Genomic DNA, 26443 nt, shown 5'->3' with positions numbered 1-26443 from the left:
AGCCACCCAGGCGTAATATTGTTAAGACAACACTACTACCTAAAATGATCTGTAGATTCAGCATAATCTCTATCAAAATGCCAGCTGGCATTTTTGCAGAGATTGAAAAACTGATCTTAAAATTTATATGGAAATGCAAGGGACCCTGGAGAGCCAGAACAATCTTGAAAAAGAACAAAGTTGGGAGGACTCACACTTCCCAATTTTAAAACTTACTACAAAGCAACAGTAATAGATACCATGTGATACTGGCACAAGGACAGAAAGGGAGACCAGAGGAATAGAATTGAAAGTCCAGAAATAAATCCATATATTATGCTTAACTGACTTTTGACAAGGGTATCAAGACCACTCAATGGGGGGAAAGAATAATTTGCCCGACAAAATGGTACTGGGACAAATGGACAGCCACATGCAAAGAATGAAGTTGGACCCCTACCTCACACCATATACAAATAGTAACTCAAAATGGGTCAAAGACCCAAACATAAGAACTAAACGATAAAACTGTTGGAAGGTTTTGTCACCTTGAATTAGGCAATGGTTTCCCAGATATGATCCCTAAAACACAAACCAAAGAAAAAGATAAACTGGGCTCCATCAAAATTAAAAACTTGTATCTTGAAAGATACTATCAAGAAAGTGAGCAACTTACCAATAGGATAAAATATTTGTAAGCCATATAAATGATAAAGGGCCTAGTAATCTGGAATATATAAAGAACCCTTACAACTCAACAACAAAAAGACCACCCAAATAAAAATACATGGGCAAAGGACTCAAATAGACTTTTCTCTAAAGACATTCAAGTGGCCAACAAGCACAGGAAAAGCTGCCCAACATCATTAGTCATCGGGGAAATATAAACCAAAACTGTAAGGAGATGGGTTTTAAAAAGGAAAATAGTAAGTGCTCACGAGGATGTGGAGAAACCGGAACCTTTGTAAACTGCTGGCGGGAACGTGACACTGTGCATCTGCTCTGGAGAAATTTTGGCCATTTTTCAACAAGTCAGAGCTACCACATGACCCAGCAATTCCACTCCAAGGGACAGACCCGAGAGAACTGAAAAGATAACCTTTACAGAAACTTGTCCACCGATGTTCACAGCAGCATGATTCATGGTAGCCAAAAGATGGAAACAACAAATGTCCATCACTGGATGAGTGGACGAACAAAATGTGGTATGTGTCCATACGATGGAATATTACTCAGCCACAAAAAGGAGCGTGATTCATGCTACAACATGGGAGAACTTGAAGAGGTTATGCTACATGAAAGGAGCGGGATGCAAAGGGCTACAGGTATGATTCCATTTCTGTGGCATGTCCAGAATGGGTAGATCCAGAGGGACAGAGAGCAGATTCGTGGTTTCCAGGCTGGCAGGGGGATGGGAGGGGTGAGGGGTTACTGTTCATGGGTACAAGGCTTCTTTCGGGGATGATGCAAATGTTCTGGAATTAGGCAGTGATGGTTGCACGACCTCATGAATATACTAAAAACCACTGGAATGGCTAATCCTTCACAAGGGTAAATTTTTACGGTATGTGAATTGTAGCTCCATCGAAAAGATACAAATCTTCAACCCTCTACCGATTGGAGAATGACTGCGGTAGTGAACCCATTACCAGTGGGAGTAAGTTCCCATCCTCAGGGATGCTGAGGTGAAAGGCTGAGAATCCATGGCTCAAAACGTTCACACATACGGATAATCCTTCAAGCACAGAATTCAATGGAACGTAAAATATTTCAACATTTTCCTCATCAATACAGCAAAAAAAATTTCATTTACACTTGTAAAATTGTTCTGTTCCAACTTTTTAGAATTTGCTGTTTTTTAAAAGAATACCATCCAAACCGGGTGGAAAGCCATCTCGGACAGATGTAATTTATTACTAATCAGTGTGTATTCTGGGAAATTTCCCTTATACTCATCCCTTCATCCCACCGATATTTATTGAGCACTTACTATGTGCAAAGCACTCTACCAGGCATGGGGGACGCAGTGGCGAGCGACATGGCTCAGTGTCCCTCCTGCCGCGGGGCTGACGAAGGAGCGCGAGATTCTCAGACAGGACGCTGACCCTGAAGAAAGTGAGACGGAGCAACCCCACTGAGGGCCCGGGCAGGCGTCACCGTGCAGGATGTGTCTACGCTCTGGCCGCACTGGGGCACAGTAGGGGCCAGTGTGAAAGTGCCAACAGCGTCACTGTTCCTCCGGGGGGGGGGGGGGGACTCGTGAGCACATCCTGCCTCCGAAACACACGCACATGAAATCTGGGCATGGGATCTCCAGGTCGGCCTTCCGCACACAAGCGGGTCAATAATACTCGACGGCACGGTCTTTTTTTATTTTATTATTTATTTATTTTAATACAAAGCTTTGGCATTAGCAATTTTATGAAAAAATAAAATGTACTAAAAATAAACGCTTGTGTGGCATGATTGGTAAATGATGCACAAAAATAGGTTCTTTTTTCCTTCAAGGCAATCAGTCAGAAAGCAGTTTTTTTCTTCTTCAAAACCATTCTACCCTGTGGAATGAAAGGAAAAAAAAAAAAAAAGACAGAGGTCAAGAATTAGTTAAAGGGGAGTTGCCACTATTTCAAACTAACAGAGAAGGTGATCCTCACGGAAGGGCGGCCTGGGGCGTCCCCAGCTATTTCCCAGCCCCGCTGGGTACAGCCGGTCAGCCGCTGGTATTTTCCTGAACTCGGGAGCTTCGGATCTGTGGTCAAGTGGCTCAGTCACCTCACAGGTGTGTGCGTCCTCCCAAAAGGAACGCAGGGAAAAGCCCAGGCTAACAGCATCGTGTTTAAAAATGCAGGGACAGTTTCACACAATTAACCACTTTTCCTCAGGGCCGTGTGGCCTGAAATCTGTGTCTGTGTCTTTACAATAGGATCCCCTCAAACAAGAATGTCAGACTCTACTGTGAAATGAACTTTGCAGAGTACAGACTTCCAGGGGTAAGGCTCTCTCACCGGACTTGCCCAGACAGTGTGCGTGCGCGCATGTCCCTCAATCAGGAGCCTGACGGAACCTGGGGTCTCGGGCTAACGCTGCCCCCCACAGCCTGGCTCTGTGGGACTGCCCTAGCTCCCCTAAGCCTTGCACAGCTGGTTCACTGCCTTGGTTCTCAATTCGTGCCTGGAGTGGTGCTCTCTCTTCTCTCTGCTCAGTGCCGGATCCACGTTCCTGACTCTGGTCATCGCACAACTCTCCAGCACCTCTTCATTTCCTCTCCTCCCCAGGACTTCCTCCTTCAGCTGCGTATTCCCACCTAACCCACCTTCCTGCCTCCAGTCTCTACCAGCCAGAGCGACTTCCCAGCCACAGGAATCCTCTTTTTGCTGAGAAGCCTTACACACTACCCGCAGTTTATAAGAACCCAGTCCAAACCCTGCAGTCGGCCTACCGCCACCACCGACCCAGCACACATATCAACCCCACAACTCCCTGAACTGCTCTGCTTTTTCCTCTTTGGGCCCTAATTATGCCCGGCCTGGTTCCTGAGTTCCTCCTCCAGGAAGCCTTTGATGACTCCCTGGGGCCAGAGCAGCAGTTCCGCGGTGTCTGTGTGACCCCGAGCGGCTGTGCCCAGTCGGCAGGCTCTCCAGTCCCCTCAGGGGGCGCCAGGGACCCTGAATGAACGAGAAGCCTGGGAGGAAGGCCATTCACAACTTCACACAGAGCTCTGGACTGGGCTGTTACTGCAGCCCCACTGAAGATAACACACTGATTTTACAAAACTTGCTCAGAGAAATCAGATATTAGAGGTCAGAACTTTCAATGGGTGTATCACCATTTTTACACTAACTTTATTTGGCTGCTCTTCTAAGGAGCTATAAGCTAATGCAGCCACAAGATGAAAGGTACCTGTGGAGACCAGAAATGACCGCTACACAGACAGGGCAGAGGTCCCATCAAAGGTTCCCATTCCTTTAATCTTCTTTGTGTCATCATGTCTCCAGAAAAGCCAACTATCTTCTTCCACCACATGATGTGGAGCCCTTACAGGTGTCTCTGGTACAGTCCCAGACAAGGAGTGTGAATCTCGGGCTTGGACCCCATGCCCTTCTTCCTCTGCCATTTCTCAGCCCCGCTGGGCCCCGGGCTATTTTGTGTGTTTATCTCAGGCTCCGAGTGGCTCAAAGGAGAAGTAAATACTAACAGAAAGAAGAGGATTCATGATCGAATTGGGGGCAAGTTCAAAGCTTCGCTGGCATCACTACAAGGAAAGCTGCCTCGGAAAGATAAACAATCCACGCTGGGCTGGTGGCAGCCGCAGGTACTCGGTTGAGAACGAGAAATTCAGAATGTTTTAGATCTGCGTTTCTCAAACCGCAGACTGCGCCTCTTACTTGACTGTGGACGCGACGTGGGGTTCCCGAGCAGCCTTGACGACAGGTGCAGAGAAGGGATCAGCGATACTGCATGTGCTGAGGCCAATGTCTCAGACCTGCCTCACTTACACACGTGTGGATACGTGTCACAATGTAAAACGCAGTTCTTACAGTGGCACGTGGTAAAAAAAAAAAAATTTAAAAATCACTGGTTTTGATACTTAAGGTTCTAAAAGAGGCAGCCAGCTGGCAGGGCACGTCACCCCTCCTGTGGGGCGCTGAACCCTGTAAGAAAGGACCGTTTAGGACAGATCCGAAGAGGGGCTCTCTGAACTGCCTCTGATCTCCACCCGCTGCAGGGTCTGCCCCCCGGAACAGCGCCAGCCCTGTGCCTCGTTTCTGTCTGCACAAGCAGGTCCTGGCGACTCACTCGCTTCCAAGGCATCCACGTCATGGGCGGACACTGCCGACCCGCACAAAGCTCTTCTTTGTCTTCGGAGGCGCTCTACCTCCCTGTGGACACGCCCCCGAGCTCCCGAACTACACAGTACGCCCACCCTGTATGCACTGGCAGTCCTCACGGACTCTGACGAGTGTCACACAGGACCCCACACGAGACTAAGTTGTTGGGAGGCACTCAGTGAACTGCAGCTGTTCTCCTCCTCTTTGGGGGCCCTTCGAATACTTGGAGACATCCCTCACGTCACCCTCAGCTCCTCCCTTCTAAGCCAAGCGTCCCCATGACATCAAAATGATGATGTTTTCAGATCTTTTTATACTGAAGTATGTCAGTGTTCCTCCTAAGAATGTGAGCGGAATGTGTGCTTGAGGGGCTCAGTCGGCTGAACGTCAGACTCTTGGTTTCAGCTCAGGTCATGATCTCAGGGTCGTGAGATCGAGCCCCACATTGGGGTGTCTGAAATTCTCTCTCTCCCTCTCCTTCAGCCCCTTCCCTGCTCGCTCTCGTGCTCTCTCTTTCCAAAATAAATAAATCTTCAAAAAAAAAAAGAAAAAGAAAAAGAGTATGAGAACAATTCAGAAATACTGAAAAGCGAGTAAAACAGAAACATCCATTCCTTTGCTGGGACTTGTGAGTTTCTATCAGTCCGTCTCGGAGGAGCCGGAGCACCAGGCATGCTGGTGGGGACGACTGTGACCTGGGGCAGAGCCAGGGCTGCCCCGGCTTGGGTTAGGCTCAGGATTGTACATTTGTTCCAGGTACTGCACATGAACCACGTCAGGCTCATGTCCTCCTGCTGAGACAGTTTGGGATCCTGAATGTCTGGGTTACACTCCGGGGCAGATCCTCGGGCATGAGTTTCAGGAATGGGAATCTAGGAACTGAGAAAGGACACGGAGGAGGATACCGAGCCCAACCTCCCATTCAGCTCAAAATCCGCCTACACCACCTTCCTCGTCTCACAACTTGTGTCTCAAATAAAAACAATGAAAACATTTACTTTTCTTAATAAGTTGAGGGAAAAACAGACTGATACAAATGTCAGCTGGTAAACGCTGGGATCTAACGAGGTTTTCTGAATAATGTAGAGCAGCAAACCTCCTTTGGGAACTGAAGTTCACTAACCTTGCTTACTGAGGGACTAGGAAACGGGGTATGAGAAGATGATACATAGATTTACCTTGAGTGTACAGGCTTCTTTGACTACCATCCTGTTTATATCTGCAAAGCCTCAACATTCACTAGATTTGCCGTGTTAAAAAATTAAAGTACAGTCAGTCACGGTTGAGTATTTCAGTAGTATTTCGACACAACAGAAGGGGCGTGACTTCAGATCAGGGAACAGCGTCAAGCCCTGGGTAAGGGTGCGGGTGCAGAGCGTGGTGAGGGAGGAGGGCGTGCCTTTACCCCCAGCGGGGGCAGGGGTGGGCAATGGACGTGCTGCAGCCAGGCCTGGGCCCGCCTGGCTCCCCCTGCCTGTCCTTACACGTGGCCCACACTGCTGCCTCTTGCCCACAGAATTTCACCAGTGACTAGATTGGGTCAAGGTCTCGCTGTAATCACGATACACAAGTTCAGTGTAACGCTGTCAGAAGAGTTAACTAGGATAGTAGGTAATGTGTGGAGAGGTGAATTTTACTATCAACTTCCAAGATAAATCGCTCGCATGGGAAAAGATGGAATCTACTTATAGAGAAGACTACCTCACATGTGGATGAGGTCACCTAGAAAATTAAAACAGCAATTCAATTGAAAAGGCAATCTCATTTTGGCTGTAAGTTTTCAGTAAAGGCAAAAAGGGAAGTATGACAGATATCAAATAATTCATTAATGAAGAATAATTATAGATTTATTTGCTAATATAAACTTTTCTCTGGAATTAAAATCACCTAGGAATTTTTCATCGACATTCTGGGGAAGGAGACACTGAGTAAGAGTGACTACTGTCTTTCTTTTATCCTCCAAAATTAAAATGGCCTTTAAAATATCAGGTAATTCATGTTATATAAAAAAAGTCAACACATAAAAGCACAATAGGAGAGAAAAACATCACCCAAAATTCTACTAAATTCAGATAATCACCATTCATATTTTGGCGACCATTCTTTCTTGCATTCATGTGTCCACACACACACACACACACACACACCACTCTCTCTCTCTCTCCATGGGATCATGAAAATCATCCTTCAGAGTAGTTCTGACTGAAGGCACAGAAATAAAATTTGGATGCATAATTGCAGTATCAACCCTCTGCAAAGGCTAACGGGAGAAGGGTTGGCCTAAGACATGGATCTACTAAGATCAATGCTTAGACTGAGTCATGCAGGCATTTATGTGTGCAACCGAAATATCATGGCCCAGGGATTTTGATTTGTGAAAGGTAACACGTCTACTGAGCCTTCTCTAAAACAGCTGACGTGTGACCTGAGCTTGTGGCAGATCCTGGGGGGCAGCAAGGCGACCACTGGATCACTTAATCGTTCTCTACAAGTGCCCAGAGTGCCTCTATTCGCTGATTGGTTTTCGCTCATTTGTGAAAGTGTGAAGCAGTGGGCTGACACCATCATCGAATCTGATGGGGTCACTGTGAGAGTAAGCAAGAGAGGTGACTGCAGGTGAAATCACTATTTCCCTCCAGACTGAGGTCTGAATCACAGGACTCACAGAGCTCCTGTGATTCTGTCACTGTTTCATGGAAGAAAATGAAATTCATTTGCCAAATGATAAAGGTAGGTAGATGGTCAGGTCGTTCACAGGACTTTGGAAGAATCTCAGTGGAACCGTTCAGCTAACATTTATTGAGCACTTATCACGTACCAGGCACTGTGCTAAGCACTTTATATGCTACTTCGTACAACCTCTGATGTATTCCTGCTGTTATTCTTGTTTTTCTCTGCATGACTAAAATGAGCTTCCCGAGAATATAGCTGCCCAGGTCTCCCAAGCAGAAAATGGAAGAGCAGGGAGTGGAATCCAGGTTACGCCTGACTCTAGGGTCTGAGCAGTGAACACGGTGCTGTGTTGGAGTCAACCTGCCTCAGGTGGGTTTGACCTGCTTGATGAGCAGCCGAGACCATTCACCTGCAGGCTGGAGAAGGACACGGACCACAGCATCTCCCCATGTGTGCTAGGGGCCAGGGATGCCCAAGGGGACTTCTTACAAGTGTCTAGCCGACAGATCAAGTTAGAGATAATAAAATCATGTCACAGTAAGTGGAGGTTACTTGCCCATTTGTTTCCACAGCTGGACAATGAGCGTTCAATTAAATCAATTACATGGGCTTGGCCGGTTATTACTAATCCGTTAAAACACCAGGACATTAAGTGAGTGTGGAGAGCCCATGAATTCCACCTGTGGAATTTGTGGTTTGTATCTGGGCTGTGTCCCAGGGATACTTTTATCTCCAATGAGTTTTCAGGAATACTGGAAAGGACTAAATAATGCTAAGGACTATCTAATTTAGGTAAAGGCCCTAAATTTAAAACAAAACAAACAAACCCAAAAACCCTTCCTGTATCTTACCCCTGTGGAAAGCAACTCCTGGAAAATCACCGGATCAAAATGGACCTCAACAGTCAGCTAGCCCAGTCGCGCCTGCTCTGAAACACCTCTGACCCACGGCAGCCCCGACAGGTAGCACGCGGCGTCCACCCACACACCTCGTCCTGAGCATTCCCCGCGGCAAACCATCTCACTGGTGGGGGGCCTCGCTCACAGATGGTCTTCCTTTCACTGAGATGAAATTCGCTTTCCTGTCCCCTGCCCTCTGGTCCTCATTTTGCCCCACGGAAATATAGTTGACACCTTTTTTGTGTTCCCCCTGACAGTCTTCCCAATATTTGGAAACAGCGGGTCCTGCTGATGGCTTCTTTCTTGCAGGCTACACATCCAAGTCACTGTCCCTTGACCCCAGGCCAGGGTGCCAGTGTTCCATCAAAAGCTAAGTACGTAAGATTCCGGGCAAAGTCTGGTGGGCACACAGGCGCAGGAGAGTGGGACTATTCCTGCCAATGACCGGGACACAGACCTTCCTTACATCCCGTGACTGTACGGGTGCCCTTGGCGTCTGCGTCACACGGCTGCTGTACTCTACGCCTGTGGCTAACTAGAGCCCCTAGATCTTTTCTCAAGGGAGCTGTTGTCGCCGAGCAGGGCGACCTCCCGATCTGGGTACTGACTCCCAGTACGTGGTCACAAAATATATTACTTTGCTACGTATGATCTCATCAGGATCAGTACGAGACCGGTGGAAGCCAATTTTCACCATCTTTATGAACATTACAAGTTTTCTTGGGGTCATCTGGCACATGCAATCCAAAAAATAACGTGTTACTTACTCATTAGCATTCAAGCTAGCTGTGGCTCTGATGATCATGTAGCAGAGTGTGAGAGCACTGAGGAGGCCAAAACTGGCAATAATAAACCATTCTTCTGTTGACAAAGGAAAGGGAGGAAATCACTCTGGGGAGAAGGCGTAAGTCAAATCGACGTCAACATTTCCCTCAAATGCAACGAAGCAGACGTCAACGGAGGTGTAAGTCAAGACTGGCCCAAGGAAGTGAAGCAGGAGGAGGTATGCCAGAGAGCTACTAACTGGAGAAGGTTAGTGGAAGTAGTGGTGAGAGCTGCAAGGGAGAAAGGAAAGCGTGGCCCAAACATTTCTTCCAGTTAAGGTCCTGAGGTAGGTGAGGGGTGTGGCCACCAAAAAGCGTGCAGGAGAAAGAGGTCTATAAAATTGCACGTGGACAGAGATTTTTTGAAATCGCTGCTTTAGATGACAGCACAGCGGACCAGCCACACTTCTATCATCTTTCCTTCTTTGATTTGTCACTTCTGCGCGGCCGTTTCACTCATTCTTAGAGGAAGGCTTATGGATACGGAGGAGGGGTCCCAAAGCTCTCGCAGGCACTCCACGCCGTCTGCAGGCTGGCCTTCCGTGGCCTTCCAGTCTACTTTCTTTTCTCCTAGGCACGGGTTTACTTACAGTCTTTATGTAAAAAAGGACATCTTACTGGTGTCTCTTGGAAAGGACTGCCCATCACAACCCCACCGGCGGGAAGCGGCTCTGGTGACTCACCAGGTACCTGGCCCATCAGGGGGGTGAAAATCTCTGGGTTTTCAGCTAGTCTCTCTCTAGATTCAGGAAGTCAGTTAATATTTTCCCTTCTTTTCAAAGTCTGTACTGTCAAGGTAACGTTCCAAAAACACCATTTCCTGAGAACCTCATATATAACCTGCGAACCAATCCTGACTTCCTAGGAAGTCTCAACTCTGAAATAGTTCCTGGAGATACGCTGACTAGGCTGGTTTAGCAACGTGGTTCACGGCGAAGCCCCCTCTGCACGCGCACTGAGGCCGCGGGAAGACATTTACACTTGGAGTACCAAATGTTTCTATGCAGAAGCCGTGTGTCACACAAGCGTTTCTCAAACTGGTTTCCATGAACCCCACAAACATGCAAAACTATGCGTGCCTAGGAATCTTTCTAGGAAAAGGTTATTACATTTTCATTGGATTTTAAAGGTGGTGGTCTCCGAAAGGCTAAGACTGTTCTTCAGGATTCCAGGACGACGACTTTGTTCTACGAGCACTTCTTGGCCATCTTGATTTCTATTATTAAAATGCTTAGCAAACTCTTTCTTTTTTGGTAACAGTGCCGCCACTGCTTCCCGGATTACAAATTCCTCACGTGTACAGTGAATTTATAAGGTTTTAAGTAAAATATGAACATTTAAGAACCCAAACCAAATTCACCATTTTTATCTGCATAGATTTTAAGTTAGGAAATTTTAAAAAAATTTAGCGATGACTGCTCATCAGGATCAAGAAGCTTAACGTGGTGTTCTTAATTCTTTTTCTTCTCAGAGACCTTTACACGTGACAAGCAGACTAAGTTTTAGAAGTGCAGTTACGCGTGTTTCTATATTCTGAAGAGACCATCCACAGACGTATGGCATTTCGGTTATAAAAACTCGTAAGCAAAAGGAAGCCAGCGCCACCGCAACGACCCCCAGTGGGCGCAGGGGTATTCTGGCTGCAGCCGGCCCCGGTCAGCTCTGCCCACCCCGCTGGATACTTAGCACAGTGCCTTGCACAGCGGATGCTGGGCGAACGCCCTGTAGTTGCCGCGACACTACAGAGCTTTGACGGAAAAGGAGAGGTCGCTTTGGGTTAATTTAACCATGTGAATTTATTTATTAACATGCATAAATTCCACTAAAGGTGATTCATTTGATACATGAAGTCATTTTTTTTTTTTAATCATCAAAACGTAAGATTCTGAAAGGACCTTTCTGCGTAAAACATAATGGGATCAGAACTTAATGTAGTAGTAGGTGCTCAATAAATGTCGATCAGTGAAGAGCCGACAAAAACTCATCGATAAACAAATACCCTCTGTTTCCTTTATTGCTACTGGATCGGTTTTTAAAAATCTACACTCGAAAACCCGAAAACATGAAAAGCTTTTAAAACAAATCGCCGGGATGTGGTAGGAAATGAGTCAAACTGCATCGAAGAAAACTTTTCCTTGTTTTATAACTGAATGAGGTCTCCTTGAGCTCAGACACATGACAGAACAAAACCTGGGGAACTGTCTACGATTACGAATCTCTGGTCGGTGGGAAACGTGCACTTCCATCGAACAGCCCACTCGAGCCTTACTACGTGGAGGAAAAATCTTTCGTGACGGCTTTCTCGGTGCCGCGGCCTCGCAGGGGGCGGCAGGGCTCCGCCGGTTTGGGGCTGGGAGCTACAGCAAGCGACAGCACGCGCCGGGGAAGGCAGCACCACAGTGGTGACAAGGAGGATGGAGAGAGGCGGTTAGATGGAGAGACCACGTAGAGCATGGAACTGAAGGAGACAGCTGGCTGGTTACAGGGTGAACGCCCGCAGGGCCCACACACACGCACACCGGACTCCGGCCCGGCCATCGACACACTCCGAGCACCGCGTCTCTTCTCGGCAACGCTTCACCCATCGAGACGTTCCAGACTAGCGAGAGCGCTTTGAAAGGCACATCACCCCGCCCCGCGTACCGTGACCCCAGAGAGGGAAGTGCCAAGACACCAGACCTGAGCAGCAACAGGCCGTCTCAGCTCCCCCCAGTGTTGTTCATTTCTGTGTTCAGATTCCGCCCTGGGTTCCCACTAAGCTGCCTGCAGCCTGGCGCTCGCGCGGGTTCCACAACACAGGACGCCCCGCGTCGCATCCCAGCGGGACCCTCTGAAATGCCTGTCCGCAAGGCGGTCATCAAAGCAGGTTTACAACGGCTACTAAGACACTCGTCGGATGGCAGCTATTTGTACTTATCTACACAAACACACAAGCTCCTCATTATAAGGAAAGTTTTGTCTCCCACATACCTGTTTTAACAGAAGTACCTGTCACTTCCTCTGTTACAGACTAACTGGCCTGGTGACTGCCTCAACGGCCCTCCGCAGCAGTCAATACACCCCCAAGCCATGGCAGCAAACCTGCCCAGCGCCTGGGAACAGGGCCCCACTTACTTGTTACTGCAATGTTGATCTCTCCCGTTCTGGGAGTGAGCTCCCCATCCTGAGGAAGCGGCGAGATCCCCGAAGTTCGAAGTGGCTCGAGGCCAAGGGAGTTGTCGCTGGCGAGGTCACCTAGGGCTGATCTCCGGTTAACCGCCTGGGTTCTGGTGAGCCTTTCCATGTCAAATGCTACGTTATCAGTACATGGCAAATTCGGCTGCAAAACATTTCCAGATTAAGAGTACTTAGAAGAATAACAAATCTCTCATAAAATTCTACATATCTGACACCCTGTTGAAAAGGCTTTTTTTTCTTTCCATGTGATTTCCTCTCATTTCTTTCCCTATTTACCCATTCCCACCCAAGAGTTTTCCTTTAAAAGACAGAGATGATTTCCTCCCAAAAATGATACCAGAGAAAACCAAAGTGTGCTGCACAGCTGAGAAAACTGGACACTTCATCTTCAGGAAGAGACGACAGCCCCTGGCGGACCTGCTCACGGGCAGAGGGATTCGTTATCATTGTTCCAAAGCTGACAAACAGGAAAATGCATCTCTCTGGCCCTTCCATCGATGTTGAAGGAGAGCAGAGAACTTAAAGTACTGCTCTCCTCCTCTTACCACCTCTGTAATGCCCGATTTATCCGGCAGTCAGTTTTTAAACGTCTTCTACCTTTAGACACAAGGAAAGCACACGACCAAGAGCGTTGAAAAGACCGCTGAGCTTGAGTAAACCCTCGGTTTCAAAATCTAAGCGTCTAGCCCTGAAGGAGAGGTACAGAGCTGCCCTGGGGCCAAAGCCTACCAACTAAAAAATGGGTGTGAAAGTCTCCTGAGGTAATGAGATGGCTATCTGGTCTCCCGCAACCCGCAGTTCTAGCAGACAGCATGCTGGAAGCAGGGCTGGGAAGGATGGCAGAGAGAAGCTCAAGGACGGAGAAGTGACAGCCGACAAGACCCACAGCAACGGCTTCCCAGGCAGAAGAACTGTGCTAGATCGCCCCCCAGCCAAAGTAAAATGCTTAGAACCATACCCGGTCAGAAGAGGTTTTACTACGGCTTTTACATTTAAAACCATGGTAGCTTGTAATAGATTCTAGAAGGATGTTCGTTAAAAACAACAGGAAGAAGTGTCCGTACTTCCAAGAATAGGACTGAAGACAAATCAAACCACCAGCAAGGCTGGAGGCAATGAAAGAGGTGGAGGTAATACTTCCTGAAGCACCTGCCGCGTGCCAGATACGATGGCAGGTGCTCTACGGTAAACCCTTCACCCGGGTGACTGCTCCCCAAGGGGCATATGGCAACATCTGGAGACATTCTGACCGCGTGACTGGTGAGTCATGCGACTAGCCTTTAGCCGCAGCCAGGGATGTGGGAGACACTCTACGCGGCACAGGACGGCCCCCTCCCCACCCGTGCTCGAGTTATCTGGTCCACAGTGTCAGTGGTGCTGAGGCAGCGTAAGCCTATGTTCAAATATGTCACAGATGTGATCTCCGGAGCCGGGAGGAGCCGTCCTGCCCAACTGGACCGCTAAGCTGCCAGCTGACAACATACTTCGAACAGGACTCCTCGGACGTGCTTTGGGTCACAAAGCTAAAATGAGCAATTCGTCTGCTGGACCACACTCAACTTTGGCTCCACAAGCAAGTCATTCATCCACTCTTTTTTGAGACCAGAAAATATTTTATTTTCCTCTAAGAAGCGTTAATTTTGGAGAGCTATGTCTCTTAAGGGAGACCTGTAGGAAGTCTCCAAGGCCCTCGGTCAGTGAGTGTTGACCCGCCTGGCCAGAGATGAATGAAGTACTGTGTGTACTCGGTGTGGCCTCGGACCAAAGGCCCTGCCAGGCTGGCACTGCCCACCTTCACTGCCTGCAACTGACCAATGCCCCGGGCAGCTAAGCCAGATTCAAGAGGAAAGAACATAGTGATGACATAGTTTTATAGGACGCTGAATGAAGAAAAAATTTACTACTGGACCAAAGTCAAAAGTCTGTATTTCTAGTCCTAAAAAAAAAAAAAACCAAACAAAAAACCCCACAATGGAATGAAGGCAAACCCCATCCCTCTCTCCACTGCCGTTCTTCACATTTCCACCACCCAATGGAAGCATGCTTCCAAGTGGATTAGTTCAGTTCTTTCATCTTCTCATCTGTGAGTTCCCCAAGATAGGCTGGACTTTAAGGAATCTGTAAGAAAGGCCATGTGGCAGAGAAAGCCCGTGATCTCTTGGAAGACTTAACCACCCACCTATGCAATGCTAGCTCACACGCAAAAGTAGAGACAAAATAGGAAACATACCACAATTCCCAGGGCCTTCAAAATATTAAGTTTGCACATTGGACAGGTACAATGTTCACTAAGCCAGGGATCCACGCAGGACTTGTGGAAAACATGCCTACAAGAGAAACAGAGTTGTATCATGGATTATATACTGAACAACTATCAGACCCAAAGAAATGGAATTTTTAGTTAGTCTGTTTCTTCCCCTTTTTGGACATATTGTCAAGTCCCAAGAAACTAATATTGGGGATGTATTAAAAAATAGCTGGCAGAAAACCTCCTGACCCCAATCTAGATGATGAGAACCGATTAGAATTTGGCGGTTTGGTCTTTTTATTCCAGCATTTGAAGAAACTTAGGAGGATATTCAATAAGAATGAAACAAACTACCTCATCGATCAGTTATGCTTTCCACAACAGCTAGAGTAGAAGGGAAATTCAAGAAGACACGAAGCAAAGGTTCAATGAAAAGTTTTTTGCACAACCATGAATTGGCTTCACGGAACTTGGTTTCAATGTCATTTAAAACATTATTTTAAAAGACTTCTAAGCAATCTATGTTAAATGTTTGTGAAAGTTACAGGGTGGCTGGGAGTGTTTTGGAGAGGAACGGTGCCTAGGAATCCAGTGACACTGAACCAATGTTTTCAGTGGAAATGTGAAGGGAAGAGAGCGAACGGGTGATTTTTTTTTTTTTTTTTTTTAAACTCAGGAGACTGAATAGTCACATCCTTCTGACAGAAAAGTCGTCAGTCACGGAGAGACTTGCATTCTTAGAAAAGGGAACTGCGCCTTGTGGAAGGGAGAGAAGACTCTGAGGGAGCTGTGGGAATCACATCTCAAGTTCAAGCACTCCCCACGGCAGCTCGTAGAAGCTAAAATCAGGCCCCAGAGTCCTGGCCAGAGGGGGAGAGCGGCAGGTGCCAGGATGTGGTCTGGGCATCTTGGAGGAACAATACGTGGCGTCTTGGGATAAGATAAAAGAAATTTTAAGGAAGATATCAAGTTGAAACACGGTATGCCTTTACAACTTCGTGAATTTGTAATTTACATGTGGCTCATAGTTATACACAGCTGTTAAAAAACACAGTTTGGATTAAAAAAAGAGGTCTAAACATCTCGCTGCTTTAATTGGGATTTGGAAGAGACACCCATGCTTACAGCTGCAACCTCGACAGTGCATATGCAAACACCTACAGCCACTTGGTGACCTCGCACTCCTTTCTAAGGGTAAGAATAAAGATCTTGAAGACTGAATTTATCAGTGCACTGAACTAGAACTTCCTCGTCCCAGAAGGCTTTTATTTAAACCTGCAGGTTTTTACTTAAGGGGCAAAAGTCACCAAACCATAGGTGAGCCTGAAATTCATTCAGTATACACAATGAGCGTCCACTTCTTGTGCCTGTATCCTCGGACAAGAGTGCTCCAAGGGGTGGGCGGGAGGGCTCCTGCCTGCAGGGCTCCACTGGGCGGGCGTCTTCAGAGCCAGGGTCTACACCCCAGCAGCTGTCAACTATGCCAGTGTTCCCCATGGTCTGGCAAAGACGAGAACAAGGCTTCTAACCTTTCTGGGGATACAGACGCCTTTAGGTCGACAAAGTGACAGGATCCCCCCCTTACTAGGGTGCATTTGCCTAACCTCTGGTCTATAGAGTAGTGACAAACCCTCGAGGGTTTGGTTAAAGTGGGGTGGGGGGTGGCTGGGACAGGCACCGGAGGCCAGTTTTATGTGGGGCAGATGATGGACTTTGGGCGGTTGGCAGGTGAAAGGAGAGAGGAGGCTGTGTGACCTGTGACACATTAGCCAGCTGTCTGCGGACACCCTGGTTTTAGCAAGCAGCAGTGGCCTGGGGGTAAATGGTGGTTTGCTCTCCCCACTCCCTGTCACTGGTGTTTTGCTTTCCTTTTTTCTTAGCCTGCTGCCTTTCTTTTCTATTACTGGTTGTTCAGAAAGAAGAAAATGACATAATCCCATATTTCAATTTTAAAGCTGCATGAGCTGAGTGTTCTCTGCTTAACTGTTCCTTAACTTTAGTTATAAATGGATTTTTCCTACGTTGGGCTTTTAAACGGTTCCCTTAGAGGTTTGTCGCTGTAAAAGACAGTGACCATCCACCCCCCCCCCCCCCCCGCCAACCGTACTGTAATGGACAACAGTTTAACTGGGTCTCCAGGGACAAACTGAGAATGTCTCCCTGCCCGAGCTACCTAACTCAAAATCCGAAAAAAATTTTTTTTCTTAAAAACAAAACAAAACACAACTTTTCCTTTTGACTATGTGTCCACCCTGTGGCTCTCCTACCATTGACCCCCACCCCAGTCAGCCACTCGCCCCCTCCCTCCTTTGACAGATTCCCTGATAGCCCGGTTCCTGCACTTCGCCTGGGGGGAGATGGGGAGGTTGCCAGCCTGGCTCCCACGCATGCCCCTCTCATCTGCAAATGGCCTGGCAGCTTTCCTGTTCACCTACGGGCCCTCTGATGCACACCCCAGCCTCCTTGGGGTCGCTGCTGGGATCTTTGTGGGTAACTGCCTTGTGCTCCTTCCTGTCCTCCTCACCCACCCCCTTACCCTCTCGCGTCACAGCTGCACGAAGCTTGGCAGTGGCCGCCCTCTGCCTCCCAGACACACTTTCTGCAGCTGCGGAGTCGGAGGCCGCCTCCTGGCTGTGTCAGCAGCAAGCTGCCAGGCAGAGAAGTGGGGAAGGTGCAGGCCACCTTGTGAGGCTGTTTGGAGCAGCAAGTGACGAGCTGTCGTGGAATACTTAGAAAGCCCCCAATGGCACGCAAACGCAAGGGACCATTAAACAAGCCTCAGGCAAAGTAACGTTAATGTTTCCCACACTATCCCAATAAATGGTCAGAACGTGTGCGCCGGCCTCTGGCGCCAACATGCCCAGCACAGTGACCTCTGACTAGCTCGCAGGTGTACCTCGGGCCCCCACGGACACCTCAGTGGGTGGCACCCAGGGCCAGCCAGACCTTGAAGAGAAGCCCTTCCCACTGTTATAAAAGACTCGAGTGGTCAAAGTACACATGAAAGCAGAAAAGGGCCCGATGAATGTAGGGCTGAGTGGCGTTCTGGGATGGAAAGCAGGTGATGTGCGGAGGACCAGTGAAATGTGGAAAGGACAAGCAGATCAGAACTTTGACAAAAAAGTCCTTTATTCCTGCAAGAAATACTCTGGGGCACAGAATGTGGAACGAAACCAGTAGTAGGGCGCCCTCCCCTTCCTACTCCCTGCATACGTCACAAACTAGAGAGAGCAGCGCAATGGCTGGGGGTGGGGAGAGGTGGATACGCTGGAGCTGAGCTGCTTTCACAGCTCCGAAGCCTCTTGGTGCCGTGCAAGAACCTGGCAAATCTAAAAGGATCGGGATTATGAAAGGTCAGAGAGGAGAACTCTTCCCCTCGCTGGGCTGGCAGCAGACACTGTTTGAACAGGTGCTCCCTTGAGGAGGGGGCACCCCAGTGATGCCTCAGGCAGCAGCCAGAGGATGGACCCCTCTTAGGCTCCCAAAGTGACATCCTGGACACACGCTGATCTGAGCAGTGGCATCCCACTTCTGAAAAGTATTTTTAACTACTAAAAAAATGTTGTGGCTGACCTTTAAATAAGAGGTCTAAATAAGGTGATAGTTTCTAAGACGTGCTGGCTAACGTCCAAGGATGATCAGCTGTAATCACCGGACACAAGGAGGAGGCCCCAGAGCAATGCCAAGTGCCATCTGTCCACAGTAAATTAATGTGACGGAAGAGGAAAAGGAAAGGTCAGGCAGCAAGAAGGCAGCAATCCATGAGCTCTGTGCTCTATAGATAGAAAGTCTCAGTTCAGCCTCCAGATGGGCTTGTTAAAAATTAAGGACGAACAGAACAAAGGCACCTGGGCTTTCCTTCGTCCGTCACTCGGGAAGAAGGGACAGCGAGCACAGCTCCTTCCCAAAGTCTGGCTGAAGGGAGGAGCTGCAGGGTGCTGTCTGGGATGGCTTATGAAACTGGCACAGGACGGGCTTGAGTAGGACGAAATGTCGGAGTAGAGACAGGACAAAAACTGGCAGGAGCAGAAGATCCAACAGAGCAAGGCCCCTGAGGAGGCGATGGATTAGCACATGGGCTAAAGAGAGCCCTCCTCCACCCTGACGGGAGGGGACGCTGCAAGCCTGTGCAGGAGGCAAGGTGCACTTAAAAGCAAGGGGCAGGGAAGCAGAGGGAATTTCAGGGTCGAAAAACCATGACTTTCTCCATGAAGCTGCGGGGGAAGCCACCTGGCCAGAGTGAGGAACAAACGGATGAGCTACGGTGTTTAAAGGAGAATGAACAAGGAGAGCCAACCAGGGAAAGAGATGGGCTCTGGGCAGCACTCCAGGCCTGGCTGGGGGTGTCGCCTGGAGTCCCATGGGAGCCAGGGAGGCACCGGTACTGCCGGGCACAGGAACTCACGGGAGAGGCAGAGGAGTCACCCCTCTGCTGGGCTTCAGAGCCCTACAGACACAGGAGGAAGGGCAGGGTGTCCCTGGCAGAGGGAACAAAAGAGGTAGAGGCCCAAGGCCAGAATTCATTGATTTGAAAGTATCCTAGGGGGGTGCCCCGGAAACCAGGGGCGTGGGGAAGATGTGAAGTGAAGATGGAGATGTGGGCGAGGCCATCCTCCAGGTCAGTGGCTGTCACACCTGCGTGTGGGGCCGTACGGGCATCAGGTGGGTGCGGCCAGGGACACCGCTGAAGACCCTGCGATGCGCAGGTCGGCCTCCCCGCCCCCACAAAGGAAGATCTGGTCTCAGTGTCAACAGCACCAAGGCTCAGAAACCTTGCTCCAGGTGAAAAGTTGTCGACTCCGGTCCCACAGAACATTGCTCAACGAGCAAAGTTAATTTTTACTCTAGCCGAGCACCACGCGGCTGGTGCCAGTCCGGCGAGGCGAACGGTTTGGCTGAGCAGCCTGGGAGACACACCTCAGAGAAAGCTACAACTTGCTGAGGCTTGAGGAGTACGCGCAACAGAGAGCACACGTGCTCCAGAGCAGAAGGGGACTGGCAGACGGTCAGACGAGGACCCGGCAAGGAACGCAACCAGGGCGCAGTGCCCTCGCTGTGGGCACACAGAAATGTCTCCCAGTTCGCCAAAATTCTAATGCTCAAAAGCAGATCACGGACACAGGCACAGCCACGGAAAGGCTAGGACTTCAACGGAGGGGCCACGCCATTTCAGCGCCGCTCGAGTGACTGTTAAAAGCCACACGCCTGGGCTCCGGGACGTGTTTCTGATTGCTCCCCACTGATTCCGACACACCGTCCGGTCGGGAAAGCACTGGACTAAGTTAAGATAAAAGAGAACTAAGAATGAAACTGTGGAAAGGCCAATGCTCAGGGGGCGGGGAGGATGGACAGCAAGCTTCCAGAGGAGTCAGTCTATTTTTGGCCGAGGCTCCCCTGAGGAAGACACTCCCACGTTAGCAACGACCACGAACGGCTTCAGAGGCCTTTGTTCTTGGGTCCAGATGGTCCCTCTGGAGGGGGGACGCTGGCCTGAAATAGGAAGACAGAATTTGGAAAGACCTGGCTTCTTCCTGGTGACTCTGGTGTCAGAGGAGATCTGTGCAGGTGGACACACGTTTAGAAAGCAGCTCAGAGCAGATAACGCTCCATATTGTACCTACTGATTTTCCTGGTTTGTATTTGGATGTGTCTTTCCTTCAGTCTCACATTTTAAACCAAAAATGATGGCACCTGAGGAAATCTGGTAATTACACAACTTAATTTTCTACAAGAAACTTACTGCTAGTTTTGTAGATTCCCCCTTGTGTGTAAACTAGATTGACTTGACTCTAGAATCTGTTTTTCTGTTTCAGCATATGGAATTATTCTTAAGTTCTATGATTTAAAAAAACCCTCACAGATCTTTCTAGGTTCAAAATAGATGAGTAGCCTTATGGAGAAACCACTGACAATTATTTTAATTGTTCACATGTTCTGTGTGATTAGGTGGTCAGAGTGGTGTGGATGTGTTTTAAGGGCGGGGAGAAAGAAGAGGAGAAGTCTTTGATTTTAGGCTTCTCAGGAGGTGATTTTGTATTTTTCCAATCAACATGCTTCTCAAGAACATTTGCTCTTTTTGGAGCACCACAGCTGAACGTGGCCCGATACAAGGAGCAGTGAAGGCAGACCTTTACTTCGACTCTGCCGTTTCTGGATCGTGTGACCCTGGCATCCACTAGCAGCGTCCCTGTCCTCCACGTACAGCGGGCAGGAAGGCACGGGCCTCTCACAGGATAGTAACCGTCAAGCGCACATAGCAGAGGGCCTGGCCCAGCAGCCACTCCATGTAACCCAGGTTCAGAAGGATTCATCCAAACCCTAGAGTTTTGGCTCCCGGCACCAGTGAACACCACGGGGCCTGCACGGGCCTAGTGATGCACTCGGACTTAACAGGGAGAGGAACAAGTGGCTCACTCTGAAACCCATAAGAGTCACAGAACTGAACACTCTTGACCTTAACGGTCTTAGGCTACGATGTGTCCGGAGGTTTTTCCCCGTGTTTTTCACAAGCAGACGAGGCTCTGCAGTCAGTTTGTGCTGAGACGGCCCGGCTCGCTGCCCGCGGCCACTCCCACCACGGGTCAGGTGCCGCCGCGCCTCCGTCTCCCTCCAGCCGTGGGAGAGGCGGCTCCCGAAAGCAAGTGGGATCCCCACTCTGAAAGGGAGACATACACAGCACATAAGCATCACTCTGTTTCAGACAAAGGAACCTGACGTACTTGCAGGGGAGAATCCGGACCACGTCATTCTGCTTATAGCTCTCGATGCAGACTGCACAGTGATCGAAGTCGGGGTCCGTTTCCTGCAAGGAAAAGCAAGGCATGAGAGTCACGTGCTAAAACTGAAGCTATACATAAATGGAGGAGACGATCCAGCGAAGCACCTTCCCGAGGCAACCACGGGAAGCGGGAGACTATGAAGTGAACAGTTACGAGCAATTTTAATGTTTTCATTTGCTTAACTGCATCGACCCAAAGGATATCGAAACCACTCTTTCTCATTTTTAAACTGTACTGTAATAGTTTGTACTAATTCTATTTGTGAAATGTCTTAGAAGTCAGAATTCTTATTTGTTTTTCAAGATTCAAATCCACTGTCACCGTGGACACCCTTCTCTCCCTCCCACCACGGCGGGATCACTATTGCAATTCACTGGGTTTCACAGCACACCCTCCACAGTGTGGGTCGTCCTCTGATCACATATCTAAGTATGGTATCTATGATCAAGCCCCAGGGATGGGGGCTGGTCACAGGTTTGGGGAAGAGAACAGTCATGGCCCAACTCAATACTGGGTCTTTATGAAGAGTAAGGAGGACTCAGCCAGGTGTTCGGTCATCCAGGTTGACTGGATTCCTTCCTCGTCTGTGCCGAGAAGGGACTCCCGAGTTGTCATAAAATGGAGCATTACCAGGGACCTAAGCCAGGAAAGGGGACACGATCTGCTGTGTCAGGGCCACGTGGACTGAAACTCAGTGGGATGACTGGGCAGGTCTAGGAGGCACAAACTTGGAAGAGGTGTTGGTCTGAAGAAGGAAAGATTGTTTGGTGTTAGCCTGACGGACGACGTAGGATGGGTAGGTCAGACCAGTCTGGGGAATTCGAAAGTAATGTGGCGGCTGAAGGCCACCAGGCCAAGAGGGTAACCACTTCTCTGGGGTTACAGGGCAGCTGTTATGATGCTGCTTTTATTTTCTGCAATTTTTTTTTTAAAGATTTTATTTTATTTATTTGACAGAGAGAGACAGCCAGCGAGAAAGGGAACACAAGCAGGGGGAGTGGGAGAGGAAGAAGCAGGCTCCTAGCAGAGGAGCCTGATGTGGGGCTCGATCCCAGAATGCCGGGATCACACCCTGAGCCAAAGGCAACGCTTAATGACTGTGCCACCCAGGCGCCCCTCTGCAAATGTTTTTACTTGTTTCTTTCCTTAGTGTTCACTGAAGTTCACCGAAAATGTCTCCACCCTCCAGAACTGTGTCAAGGCGGTAGGAATAGAAACGGGTGAAGTCAAGGAAGTGGTGAAACTATGGAGGATGGAGAATCGTCTGAAATTATCCTCCCAGAGCTGCCTGTCAAAATGTGAGAGCTGGATGTGGGGCAGGAAATAGCTTCAGGTTTATGCCTTTAGAGGGGCAACTCTTCCCCTCTAGATAACGGAATACATCGAGCGTAGGGTCTAACACCAAGCTGCTGTTTTGTCCTCATGAAGGAGAAGCGGGCTCCATGTAACGCGAGGCCCGACCGGGGAGCTCTGGTGCGTGGTCTCAGCCACAGCCTCCATCACTGGGTTTATCTCTCGGTCCCCCAAGCCGAGGGCCCAACCTTGACACACTGGGCGCTTCCTTCCAACTGTCTGGCCCCCTGGACAGAAAGCACCTTGCGAATGACACTCCCTTGAGATGTGGGTCTCCTGCTCTCTGGCGAACTGGTGAGGGACTAAAACACAAAGGAAGCACAGGGAAGCGAACATATATTACTGGCCACCAAGTGCACCACGTGACCCATTAGGGTTCTGCCCAAAGGCATCCTTGGTTGCAGTGGGAGAAAGCTCTGTGGGACACCACGGCTAGGGGAACTGTAAGTAGACCAGTGCAGCTAATAATAATGGCAGGAGCACTGGAAGTCCAGGGAAGTCAGAAACTCGATGGACAGCCTGCAAATGAGGCATGCTAACGGTAAGAGCTCAAAGGGAGGCTAGTTTAAAATACAGCATTAGATCGGGTACCTGGAGAAAAAGAATCACCTAACATGAGGCACAAATGAGTAGGGTGTATTCTTTCCCACCAAATCGAAAGCAAAACTATTATTTTTTAGTGTTAAAGTTTTTTCACTACCATACCTTATCACCCTTTTTTACTGTTCTGGTGGTCAATTTGCTGATGGCTTTCTTGGCGGCATCTCCAAGACGACGCTAGGACAATTACAAAGAAAAACAGACATTAGTGCAAGATCTCTGGATGAAGTCCTTCATTTTAAAATCATTAAATGTATCAAGCCGCTGTTGTCCCACAACGTTCTCCATGTCACATCATAGGAAAGGATTCTAACAAAGCAATTAAAAAATTAGAAAAACTGGCAGTTTACCCACAGATTCAGCCTTCTGAACTGAACTACTGAATTATTCTTTTATTTATTTATTTTTATTTTTTATTTTTTGATGTAAAGTTCAATGATTCATTAGTTGCATATAACACCCAGTGCACCATGCAATATGTGCCCTCCTTACTACCCATCACCAGCCTATCCCATTCCCCACCCTTCTCCCCTCTGAAGCACTCAGTTTGTTTCTCAGAGTCCATAGTCTCTCATGCTTCTGAATTATTCTGGTTGAATAGTTAAAAAGCATACATAGTGAAAAAAACCCCACCCAGGTGTCATAACCACCACCGTGTTCCCGTATTGAATAACCCTCTGAAATACTACAGCATTACTGAAATCTACTTCTTGTGCCCGTCAGAGCCACAAACAGAGCACGAATAGCTCCGGGGACGATTAGACGTATAAGCTGTCTTAGTAAAGGAACCCCCAACGCCCCCCGAGACCGCTCAAGTGCCAAGTGCAGCAGGACAGAGGCGGTCACAAGCTCTCCTTCCATCTCTGCCCCTACAATGCTCACGAGCTTAGGGAGGTGCATTTATCTTTCCAGGGTTGAGTTGTCGAAAGGGTTAAGTCACAGAATCTCAAAGACAGAACTGATCCCACATTTCGGCAGACACTGCTAGACACCAAGGACCCACAGGTGAAGAGACAGTGTCCCCGGATCTCGAAAAGCCAACTGAATTGGGCAAGAGACCAGCAGACACACCATGACTGAGTGTTGTACAGCACAGCACGCCTGGGTGGTGTGGCAGCGGGGGGGGGGGCAAGTTAACGTGGGCAGGTGGGGGGGACGGGGCAGAGGAGGAACACCAGGGAAGGCTTGAAGAAAGGATGTCTGAGCTGAGATGTGAAACACCAGGGGGAAGGAATCCGATCAGGAAAAGCACAGGGGGTGGGAGGGGGGCTTCTGGACAAAGGAAATCTAATAAATCGGTGTGAAGTCCAGGACTATGAAGGAAATTATTCGATATCGCTAGGACGAGCACACATTTGATCGTGCAAAACAGAACGTTCTGAGTCAGAGGGCCCTATCAGTAATTACACGGGACAGTGAGTGCAAACAGGCGCGCTGGGACAGGTGGTCACTCTACACATAAGCAAATCTTGAACTTTGGGAAGAGGCAGATGCTGAGCCTGAGGGGGGATGGTGGAGGCTAGGAGAATGGGAGACCTTGGATTTTATATCCTGAGGCTAAAAAAAAATTATAGAAACATAAAAATTTAAGGGGGAATTTAAAAATACACAACAGAATATAAGTTAATGAACCTCTATGTATCCATCATCTAGCTTCAATGATCAATATCTTACTGATATTTTCCATCTGTCCCCTCCTCTTTACTGTGCTAGAGGATTTCAAAGCATATGACAAGCATGGTATCATTTCACCCATAAAGTTGTCACTATGTCTTACAGATAGGGGCTTTTGTTTGCTGCCACAGTCTCATCTAACAAAATTAACAATAATTAATCAACATTCTCAAACACTCAGACAATATTATAATTTCCCCAGTTCTCTCCAGAGTTTTTTTTTTTAATTATTTATTTGAGAGAGAGAGAGAAAATCCTCAAGCAGAGCCCCCACTAAGCATGGAGCCCAGGCCCTGAGGGGCTTGATCCCAGGACCCTGAGATCACGACCTGAGCCGAAATCAAGAGTGGGCCAATCAACCGACTGAGCCACCCAGGCGCCCCCAGAACGTCTTTTTTATATAGTTGGCTTGTTTGACTCAGGATACAAAGTCCAAACACTGCATTTGGTAGCTGTTCCCCTCGTTTCTCTTAATCTGTGAGAGTCCCCTCTGCCATATATGTATCTTTAACCTGTGGAAATAGAACGGACTTGAACTGTATATATTGAAAGTGCACAATCTGATATTTTGACGTGGCCCATGAAACCATCTCTACCACCAAGATAGCATATCTATTATTCCCCAATCCTTGTGTCTCTTCCTGCCCTCCTTCCGCTCATCTCCTACTTTCTGCTACTATACTTTGTATTTTTCAGTTTTACACAAATACGATACACTATGTACTATTTTGTACATGATTTCTTTCGCTCAGCATAATCATTTTAAGATTAATCCATGTTGCTGCATGTATCAACAGTCAGTCCATTGCTTTCTTACACCGTGTAGTATCCCACTGTATGGATATACCAACATTTACTTATCTTTTCACCTGTTGATGGAACTTTTGTATTGTTTCCCTGCTTTTGGCCGCAATGAATAAAGCTGAAAACCACCTTACTGACTTGTGCAAGTCTTTGTAAGGACGTGTGCTTTCTCTTCTCTTCCAGTAAATACTTACGAAGTACGAAGACCGGCAATAGGGTGGTGTGTTGGACTTCGTAAGAGATTGCCGAAGTGTTTTCCAATGTGAGCGGGCCATTTTTATGTTTCCACAAGCTGCGTATGACAATCCCAGTTCCTCCTCATCCTCACCAACACTTGGGTGATCAGTCTTCTTCATCTGATTGTAATCACTCTAAGAGGGGTGCAGTGGTATCTCACTGTGGTTTAAATTTGCATTTCCGGGGCACCTGGGTGGCACAGCGGTTAAAGCGTCTGCCTTCGGCTCAGGGCGTGATCCCGGCGTTATGGGATCGAGCCCCACATCGGGCTCCTCCGCTGGGAGCCTGCTTCTTCCTCTCCCACTCCCCCTGCTTGTGTTCCCTCTCTCCCTGGCTGTCTCTCTCTCTGTCGAATAAATAAATAAAA

At 48.4% G+C, this 26443-nt stretch overlaps 1 protein-coding gene across 3 annotated transcripts in view; it reads right to left on the bottom strand.

Moving 5' to 3' along the window:
- Positions 1-26443, bottom strand: part of RNF130 (ring finger protein 130) — a 138581-nt gene that overhangs the window by 34682 nt on the left and 77456 nt on the right. The window contains exons 4-9 of one of the 3 annotated variants that reach the window (XM_048221220.2): positions 23467-23538; positions 21349-21431; positions 14612-14708; positions 12319-12523; positions 9148-9241; positions 2345-2534 (exon numbers count right to left, since the gene is read on the bottom strand). In XM_048221220.2, the coding sequence (XP_048077177.1) occupies positions 2519-2534; positions 9148-9241; positions 12319-12523; positions 14612-14708; positions 21349-21431; positions 23467-23538 (567 nt within the window). In that variant the 3' untranslated portion in view covers positions 2345-2518. Of the gene's footprint in view, positions 1-2344; positions 2535-9147; positions 9242-12318; positions 12524-14611; positions 14709-21348; positions 21432-23466; positions 23539-26443 lie in introns of those variants that run through there. The other 2 variants (XM_057307369.1, XM_048221221.2) reach the window with 2 other exon arrangements.

Source organism: Ursus arctos, unplaced genomic scaffold (assembly GCF_023065955.2).
Source record: "Ursus arctos isolate Adak ecotype North America unplaced genomic scaffold, UrsArc2.0 scaffold_5, whole genome shotgun sequence".
Classification (NCBI taxonomy): domain Eukaryota; kingdom Metazoa; phylum Chordata; class Mammalia; order Carnivora; family Ursidae; genus Ursus; species Ursus arctos.
The sequence above is the reverse complement of the archived record's forward strand: the minus strand, read 5'-3'. Positions and strand labels throughout refer to the sequence as shown.